This window comes from Talpa europaea, assembly GCF_964194135.1.
Source record: "Talpa europaea genome assembly, chromosome: 14".
Lineage (NCBI taxonomy): Eukaryota > Metazoa > Chordata > Mammalia > Eulipotyphla > Talpidae > Talpa > Talpa europaea.
Window position 1 is genome coordinate 52,190,938 of NC_140082.1, and position 10,327 is coordinate 52,201,264.

Consider the following 10,327-nt stretch of genomic DNA (forward strand, 5'->3'; position numbering starts at 1 on the left):
TTCTATCTCTTTTTAAAGAGATGCTCTAATGTGAAGTGGTTTACATTTTATTTCTGCCCTTGCTCTGGGTTCCACAGAGGCTTAGATGGCTGGAATCATCTTATAGTCCCTTATGTCAGAAACCTAACATAGGTGGATCAAGTCCAAATGAATGAGATTAATGTATCAATAGTGTGATTATGAAGCTATTATGGATCAGTATTATATAAAATTCTAATATAGTTTCCCTCCCCTTTGAAATAAGAGATGACCTTTTGAAAAAAGAATGATTTTGTTTGGTAACAATATCACGCGGACGTGTATGTAGTATATATTTAGAAATGTAGAAAGTGAGAAAGGAAAAGACAACATTCAGGGCCTGCACTAGCAAATTGTGCCACTTTGAACTAATCGAGCTCTGCTTGCCCGACACCCTTCACCTGTAAAATGAGAGTGAATTTGATGTTTTTGGTGACTTTGAAATTCAGCAGCCTATTCTAGGTCTTCCATGTCTTTTAAAGCATACACTGCAAAGAACAAATCAAACGAAGGCAGAAATTTTCCTAACTCCATCTTTTCTCTGCTTTCTCCACAGACTATGTCAGAGAGTCACAATGACCTTGCACAATAACAATACAACCTTGCCTTTGTTTCCAAACATCAGCTCTTCCTGGATACAGGGCCCCTCAGAGACAGGCCTGCCCTCCAGAACAGTCACTCACTTTGGCAGCTACAACATTTCTCGAGCAGCTGGGAATTTCTCCTCTCCAAATGACACCACCAGTGACCCTCTGGGAGGTCATACCATCTGGCAAGTGGTCTTCATTGCATTCTTAACAGGTGTGGTAGCATTGGTGACCATCATTGGCAACATCCTAGTGATTGTGGCATTTAAGGTCAACAAGCAGCTGAAGACAGTCAACAACTACTTCCTCCTAAGCCTGGCTTGTGCCGATCTGATCATTGGGGTCATTTCCATGAATCTGTTTACTACCTACATCATCATGAATCGATGGGCTTTAGGGAACTTGGCCTGTGACCTCTGGCTTGCTATCGACTATGTGGCCAGCAACGCCTCGGTCATGAATCTCCTGGTCATTAGCTTTGACAGATACTTTTCTATCACGAGGCCACTCACTTACCGAGCCAAACGAACAACAAAAAGAGCTGGTGTGATGATAGGTCTGGCTTGGGTCATCTCCTTCGTCCTCTGGGCTCCTGCCATCTTGTTCTGGCAATACTTCGTTGGGAAGAGAACTGTGCCCCCAGGGGAGTGTTTCATTCAGTTCCTCAGTGAGCCCACCATTACCTTTGGCACGGCCATCGCTGCCTTTTATATGCCCGTCACCATCATGACTATTTTATACTGGAGGATCTATAAGGAAACCGAAAAACGAACCAAAGAGCTTGCTGGACTGCAAGCCTCTGGGACAGAAGCAGAGGCAGAAAACTTTGTCCATCCAACAGGCAGTTCTCGAAGCTGCAGCAGCTATGAGCTTCAACAGCAAAGCGTGAAACGCTCAGCCCGGAGGAAGTATGGTCGCTGCCACTTCTGGTTCACCACCAAGAGCTGGAAGCCCAGTGATGAGCAGATGGACCAAGACCACAGCAGCAGCGATAGCTGGAATAACAACGACGCTGCTGCCTCCCTGGAAAACTCCGCCTCCTCGGATGAGGAGGACATTGGCTCGGAGACAAGAGCCATCTATTCGATTGTGCTCAAGCTTCCAGGCCACAGCACCATTCTCAACTCCACCAAATTACCCTCATCGGACAACCTGCAGGTGCCTGATGAGCTAGGGATGGCCAACTTGGAGAGGAAAGCCAGCAAGCTGCAGTCCCAGAAGAGTATAGATGATGGAGGCAGTTTCCAAAAAAGTTTCTCTAAGCTTCCCATCCAGCTAGAGTCAGCCGTGGACTCAACCAAGACCTCTGACGTCAACTCCTCAGTGGGGAAGACCACGGCCACTCTACCTCTGTCCTTCAAGGAAGCCACTCTGGCCAAGAGGTTTGCTCTGAAGACCAGAAGTCAGATCACTAAGCGGAAACGGATGTCCCTCATCAAAGAGAAGAAAGCAGCCCAGACCCTCAGCGCCATCCTGCTTGCCTTCATCATCACCTGGACCCCCTACAACATCATGGTTCTGGTGAACACCTTTTGTGACAGCTGCATCCCCAAAACTTATTGGAATCTGGGCTACTGGCTGTGCTACATCAACAGCACCGTGAACCCTGTGTGCTATGCCCTGTGCAACAAAACATTCAGAACCACTTTCAAGATGCTGCTGCTGTGCCAGTGTGACAAAAGGAAGAGACGCAAGCAGCAGTACCAGCAGAGACAGTCCGTCATTCTCCACAAGCGCGTGCCCGAGCAGGCCTTGTAGAGGGAGTTTTATCGATCGCAGTGACCATACGCACACATCAGCCCACAGACCTTAGGAGGGAGTAAGGTGAGGGCGGGGTGACTTCTGGTGATGATGAAAATGTCTTCATCACCCAGATGTGAAAGAAGCTGCCTGTTTACCAATCCATTGAATAAACCCATTTTAACATAAAAAGTCAAATACCGATTCAGCAAAAAAAAAAAAAAAAGCATATTACTGAATATAAAAAAAATTATTCTGAAATAGACATTGTTTTTCTTACAGAGGAAGAAAAATTGTTTCATACTAATTATATACCCAAATTCTTCTGCTTGGTTCTTTGAACAACTCCCATTAGCTCTGGAATCTCAGATGAGCATATCTAGCTGACCCGTTGCCACGTTCTTTCTAAGGATCCCCAAAGTGTCGATCCAGATCCCACGTGGAACACGGCAGGCTAGTGAATCCATGGTTCTGAAATTATTTCTTAAGTTGCAAAGCTGAACCTTCTTGTCCCAATAGAGCTTCCCGTCTACTCTTTGGTGTGTTGTTAAACTCTATTTGTGGACTTGATTCTTGCAAAGTACTGTTTTGTGCAGTTCAAGTTTCATACGAATAAAAATATATAAGTATATATGTGTGTGAGTTCCGCACACAAACACATAATGTATATAATATAATGGGAATCACTGAACTAGCAAATTGTTACTGCAATATATGCTTTCAGTACTTGGTAACTGAAACCCTCTAGGATCCTAACATGATATAAAAGTGAAATAATCCCTGTATAATAATGTTTTGGAAACCGGGGCTGTTTTCCACGAAATGCCCTAGTGAGTGTGCAGCCGAGCGGCCAGGTGCTCCCGGCAGATCTGTGCGGAGTGGACCATCCGCTGAGCCAGGCTCAGCACTACTGTTTGACCAGACTCTGAGTGTCAGTGATCTCTGTTGCGCTCCTCAACAAGAGTTCAATCAAGTCAGGGCCCCGCTGCCCCCCCACCCCGGCCAGAGCTCAAAGAATGAGCCACATCCATATGTTTGAATTAACCCCCCAAATCTGAATATTTCCAAACAAAATCTTCTTCCAGCTAATCTGCTTGAAACTCAGTAACAGTGTCCCGTTTGAATGTCACACACAGCAGCGCAAAAGAGACACTTGAGAGGGGGTGAAGGACGCGGTATTCAGTTTCTTGCCACCTGGCACCTTCTAAACGAAAAAGGGCTTACACCTTTGTTACTTAGCTATAGCTAGTGCTTTCTGGTGTTCATTGTGTGGCTTCACCTGATGATAGGTGGAGATTTAGGAAGCCACACACGTGCTCTGAAGAAAGTGTTCCACTTTCATGTTGAAAAAGTAGAACTCTAAAATGATCTCCTTGCATTTCCCCAAAATGATTTTGTATTCTCTGAATTGACCAAAATGCTAAATGTTCTGTTTGGGGGAGGGGAGGGGTGCTGCTTTTGCTGTCATCTGTGTTGCTGCTATAGTTGTTGGGGTTCCTTCTTTGCCCTTTGCTGGGGTTGTCTGGGAGGGGGGAGGGAGGGGAGGGGGGCTGAGGAGAAATCTCACCTTTGTACAGGGCCTCCGTGTTGTGAACAAGGAGCCAGGGTAGAAGCTGCTTCTGTATTCAGTGCGAGCAGGTGTTTACAGGTGACTTTACAACGTGGACGTGTACTCAGTGGTGTCTGTGTTTCTGAACTATTTAATTTTGTGTTATGTTTATATGAAGAAATATTTATGCATACTTCACCAAGTGTTTATTTAATGTTGATAAATATTGCTGTCGGTCTTCATTCATGGTGTCCTTTGAAAGTGACTCTGTGAGGTCCACTAAAGCAATGAGTAGGGTATATTGAACTTTCATGGGGCTGAAAAGACAAAGCCAGCTGCTGCCACCAGCAGGTCCCTAGCTCTTTCTAGGTAGTAAAAAGTCAACGGTAACTTCAACATTCATGTTTGAAACCACTCTTTAGTTCAACCTGATGGGAACTGAGCAAAGCAACCCTCCACCGTTGTGTTTGAAATCACATGAAAGTGGGGAGGGGGGAAGGCAAATTAGTGTAATTGAAGGATTTTTTTTTTTTTTGGCCCACATTCAACCAAAGAACAAGAAAAACCAGAGACTATTTTCTAACATGTATAGCAAACTCCAGAATGTTATGTTACCCACCTGTGAAACGTCTAGTGAGCAATCTCATCTATATTTTATTACTCGAGTTGGCCTGGCACTAATAAATATGTGAATGCTGATTCAAGTCTCCCAGTATGTCAGTAATTCCCATCCTTTTTGAAACTCCTAGACTGCCTCCCACTCAAAGGGGCTGTTTCCTGTATTTTTAAACAATTAGAGAGAATTAAATTTAAGAAACAGAGAAACCCTGAGCTTTGGCAGGCCTGGAAGTTTAATAACAATTTTACTTAAATGTGATTATCTCCTGATCCTCGTCCTTCTGATATTCATAATGGCAGAAAAAAACAAGTCCACGCCTAGCTCCTTTTCTGTTACTGTTTAATTATATAATTGCTTTTGAATTTCTTGTGGATGAAAATTGTTCTTAGATACTGCTTACAGACTTTTTATAGAAAGTTGTGTACAAATTTCAGGTCATTTTCAGAGACAGAAAATAAGGAGACAGATTGCTTTGACTATGGAGAACTTAGGAGTATAAGCAAAGATGTAGTGAGTGTGTCTCACCAGCCATGGTTACCCAAGCATTTCTCAAAGGACTTATCGTTAAAGATGTATCCAGCTTTCACATACAATTAAATTACTTCATCCCAAACTAAGATTCAAACTATTTCATTCCATATGAATTAGGTTCACAGAGCTTTCATGAATATCCACTTTTACTGAAAGAGCAAAATAACAAAACCCAAAATAAACTACACATGATGAACCATCCTTCTCAGCACACACACATGCACACATTCTCCCAATCTGTCCTGTGGGCCTGGCCGATGGAGGAGAGAAATGAGCTATCTGGTTCCCTACATCGCTTGGTTCTTTTCTCTCCCGTCCATGTGCTACCATTGCTGTCTCTGCTACTTCTCCATATTATTCTGAATCATCCTTCAAATTCAGTCTTGTGCTATACTTATGCTCAACCCTTCACAGGTAATAGTTCTAGACTCTAACCGAAAGAAAACAAAAGCACAGCTGTTAGAAATGGCCATAGCTAAGGATCTGGGAACTAGCTTTCTCTGCTAACCTGACTCTGGAGTTGGGCAAGTTCATTTCTCACATCAGTGTGAGAAATGGGAGCACCCATGGAAAGCTGCCCACATCTGGCCCAACTCAGGAGGGGAGGGTGCCGCAGCTCTGGCACTGTGGAAAAGGTTGATGTCAATTATGTGGGACAGAGGAACCCAAGGCTCATCCCAGATGCCCTATGTTTGAATGGAGGTGATTCCCAGAGAGGGAGATGTGCCTTACAGCAGCTTCAGAATACTAGTGAAGGTATCCTCAAGAGGTTCTGAACCGAAAGCAAGGAGCCCTGAGCTCTTGGCACAGTTCTTCGCTAGTCCTATGCCATGCCTGTCCCTTACTCTTAAACTCTCTGGTTCTCTCCTTCTGCTCAAACTAAGCAACAACACTAAAGCATAGGCAAAGGCACTTTGCTTTCTGATAGAAACAGGTCACAAATTGCAAAGTGAGTCATGGTTTTACATAAAGGACTACAAATACCACTCCAGTCCACAGCCATCACCTGACGCCTGACAACCTGACAACTAGAGTTGCAGGGTGGCAGATGTTGTTTGATTTTGCAATGATATTTCTCACATGGCACTAAAATTTTATAGAGTACAGCAATCAAAGCAGTTATCCCTTCTTCAGCCCAAACCACCTTACTTCTGTCATCTCCTCTAAAAGAATATTTTTCCCTATATGTAATGTATAACAAACTGGGTTCAGTAGTGCAAACTCCAGATCATAATGAGTTCAAATACATTTTACTACTTCCCTCTACAGACTTAAGTCACACTTTCTCTCTTTGTTTTCATAACTGTATCTTGTAGGTTTTCAAGACATACGCAACCTACCAGGATTAATGCTGGTTGAGTATTGCAAATCCAAGAGATTGGTTCTCAGGACAGTAGACCTTTTGCTCTTTAGAACTGGAAAATTCTACTTTGTCTTTTAGATGTCAGTGCTCCTGCCTGAAAAAGGAGACTCAAGCTGAAATAATAAAAATGAAAAAACAAGATAAAGGTCGTAAGTGATAAGCTCTATCAGTTTGTAATCGCTCACAGCATTATTAACTGACTCCAGAAGGGGGCAAGTGTTACTATTGAAGTTAATTGAAAGTGTACTACTTTCACAACTTCATGCAAAGAGATGGACAGTGCACTTGGATGTGTAGAAGTGGACCCTCTAATGCTTTAGTGTATAATTTATTTAGGTCTGTGATTTTTGTAGAACCACAGAGACTTAGCACTCAGCCCTGACCCTGCCGCTCAGGCCAGACCCAAACAATCACCTGAAGATTCAAGATGATGCCATCTGAATTGCAAAAAAATTTTCTACTTGAAAGGCAAAGATAAAAGGAGGTTGTGCTCTCCATTATAGAGAAATAGCAACACTTTCCTCACCCAAATTAGAATTAGTAACCCCATCTTAAGCTAAAAAGATTATCTCCAGAATATTATTGCTCTCTTCAAAGTCCAAAATAGTTAACAATTTGGTAATTTGCAAAACAAAAAATTATCCTGTATTCTGAGTTCCTTGATGATAAAAAAAAATGGGTCTTTTTTGTCTCTCTGTATCATGTAACTGGTCCAGTATCTGCCAAACACATATTCAATAAATGTTGCTTGATGTATAACAAACTCCTTATTAATAAATATATCAAAGATCAAAATTATGTGTGCATCAAAGCCCCTGCTAACATAGTCAGGAGCCACTGAGCAAGGAACTTGAAGACAAAATAATTCATTAATAGGATGTTTAATATATATTACAAAGCAAGAGGAGAAATATTTTAAGTAGATTTGAAGTAGTGAATATAATTAAGAGTACAGGAAGGGGAAAAAAATAAGCACTCTCATCCCTAGCACTCAGAAATGTTTTACCAAATTGATCTGATTCTCCCTTATTTTCCTGGTAAGAGAAATATTGGGAAGGCAAAAAAGTCAATAAATACCAGTTTTCTGTCTGTACAAGTGCAAAGCTGCAGTTTGGCTTAAAACTTCTTTGCATGTGGTTTTGCTTGGCATGGAGAGTTAAGAAGCAATTCCTCCTACTGGTCTACAAGCAATTAATCAAAAGCCCTCTTCTCTTTTCACTGTTCATCTATGGGCATTTTCAGCCTCCCACTTAGAACAATCCAAAGAAACTTCTCTGGGGTTTATGTTTGGAGCTATGTGAAGGCTACATTTTGAGCAACACCCTTTTTTGTACACACAGAAACTGTCTCAAGTTTGGTGCAGGTTTGGGGGGAATTGAATCAAAACGGGCTTCCAAGTCAATGAATCAGCACATTGATTTTTCTTGGCAAGAAACTTTCCAGGAATTATCTATGAAAAGTTTAATGATGTTCACATCCTTCTTCATCACAAGGGTGTAGAGAGAAACTGCTGTCCAAAAAGAGATGGCTATAGATTTGCTTTGTAAGCAAAAGGCATGTATCATAGTTGCATCGAATATCGTGTCCCCATCTTTATCAAAGGCACTGAATTTTACCTTTTTTTATTACCTGGTAGCCAGAACTTCCTCAGTAATTTTGAGTATGTCATATGCCATTTTCATCCTTTCTCCTGAAAATAAGTCAATCTCTGTACTATAAAATGATGCCTGCAACTTTGTGGTGATTTATCCTCTAAGTTTAACAGTGAAAAAGGAAATAAAACTATTAATAAGCAAAGAATGTGGTTTGATTTCTTTTCAATCCAAGGTCTGTAATGCAGCAGCAGCCTTTCATTAAAACAGTAGCATATATTGAAGGGATAATTCTGAATCACAGTTATGTGCATTGGCTTTACTTATTTTCCACATACACTAGAACATTCTTCAACAACCAATATTACTACCACCATCACTGAAACACTTATACTTGTATGTTTCAGAGGATGTGCTAAGCTTGTATAAACTATACCTACACAGTCTATTCTAAGTCTTATTCGAAACCATGTATAAAGAAAAATATTCATCAGATACACACATTAAAAGGAAGTTGTATTTTCCTCTTTTTAAAAAAGATGCTTATCTTTTCTTCCCTTATTTAATAGTTGCCTTTCATTTCTTTTGGACCCATAAGAATGTGTTTTCCTACTGACAATACAACCACATATTTTATTGGATTGACTTTTAAATTACAGTAAGTATGGGTATCAATTAAAGTTACTCCCAAGACATGAATTATTTTGAAAATGACTTTCTTAGTTATGTTATGGATACTTGACTATTTTACAGCTTATGTTATGGAAACCACACTCTGCCTTTCTGATCTGATGTGGAAACTTCCTCACTCATCTTGCCTAGTCTCTCTCTCTCTCTCTCTCTCTCTCTCTCTCACACACACACACACACACACACACACACACACACACACACACACACACACCTCTCTTTCTCCATCTCTATCTCCCTGTCCATCTCTATGTCTCTTGTTTTTCTCTCCCTCAGAACATTTGTTTTGCCTGTCATTAGATCTTCATCCTCGGTTTACAATTTGGACATGTTCTCTGAAACCTAATGTGACCCTGTCTGATTTGACATTCCATCTTATTATGATGACCACTTAGATCTGTACAGGTTGCCAGAAAGTGAACTCCTTTTCTTATACCCTATACTGTCATTTTTTATATGAAATCAATAATGATACTGTACTACACAATAGAAACATTTTCTATCATGCTAAACTCTTCCATAATGTGTTATGTAAGTTTACTAGATATAGCCTGTAGCTGTAGAAAAAATGGCTGAGATAATGGAATATTAATAATTCATAAGACTGTTACCATTGAGAAGATCTAGGTAGGAATTCCTTTTAACTAGGAAGTGCTTCAGTAGGAAATTGATAAAGCTTTTGGAGGGAATTTTTCACTTCTTAATTCAAATGGTTACATGGGGAAACAATTTTGTATAATATGACTCTAATAATTAGTTGATTATTCTAAAGATTGGTGCCTAGTTGAAGTAATTGAACAATTTCCCATAAAATTTTGAGTTTATGACCTAGAGACTCTGTGTCCAGTCTTATTCCAGGTGGCCTAGACTGTGAAATGTGGTTGCTAGCGGTAGCCACATTTCACCATATTGTCACATCACAGAACCAAAGGAGGTGATTCCCAGAGTAGGAAAATCAAATTGGTCATTTGAACTAAATTGGCTAGTAAAGTGATTAAAATTCCCACAATTAATTTTTTATTTGATTGAACTGGGACATATCACCCTTGAACTCAATGTTTTCTCTAACAACAGACATATTTTGAATGGAAATATTTTTAAACTATCCAGCATATTTTTAAAAGCAACAAGATTTAACACTTCTTAAGTGATAAGCTTGTACAATTTTTATTGAAATCATACTTCATAATTATAAGTGTTTGGAGAAGTATACACATAAGATATCCTGTGATCCAGAGCATGTAGAGTTATGAAGAAATTGTGACAACGGGCCTCCCTGATGGCGCAACCAGTTAAGACGCAAATTATGAAGCTGTCTGCAGCCTCTGTAGCACGAGTTCAATCCCTGGCCAGCCAGGGAACAACCCACATGATGCAGCAGACCTCTCCTGTCTCGCCCGCTGCCATCCTCAGCAGCGTACTTCAGTCATTCTGCCTGTTCTGCTCCCCACTCTGTCTCTGGTGAATCCTTTTACCCCCCCTCACCTCTGGCCTATACCCCAGCTCTTGTATGCATAAATAAATAAATCTTTTTTAAAAAAAGAAAAAGAAAAAGAAAATGTGACCAGCTACTCTATGGAAGCGGGGCTTCCTTGCTTTAATTGTGGCCATTCTTGGGCAAATTTTGGATCCTATTAA

At 40.9% G+C, this 10,327-nt stretch overlaps 1 protein-coding gene across 1 annotated transcript; it reads left to right on the forward strand.

Annotated features, from left to right (window-relative positions):
• Window positions 1-593: 593 nt before the first annotated feature.
• On the forward strand, window positions 594-2,685 carry CHRM3 (cholinergic receptor muscarinic 3; the record flags this gene model as incomplete). The annotated part of the gene is made up of 1 exon (XM_084253116.1): window positions 594-2,685. One exon carries the CDS (start codon window positions 594-596, stop codon window positions 2,361-2,363), a length of 1,770 nt encoding a protein of 589 aa, XP_084109242.1. The 3' UTR covers window positions 2,364-2,685.
• Window positions 2,686-10,327: the final 7,642 nt, after the last annotated feature.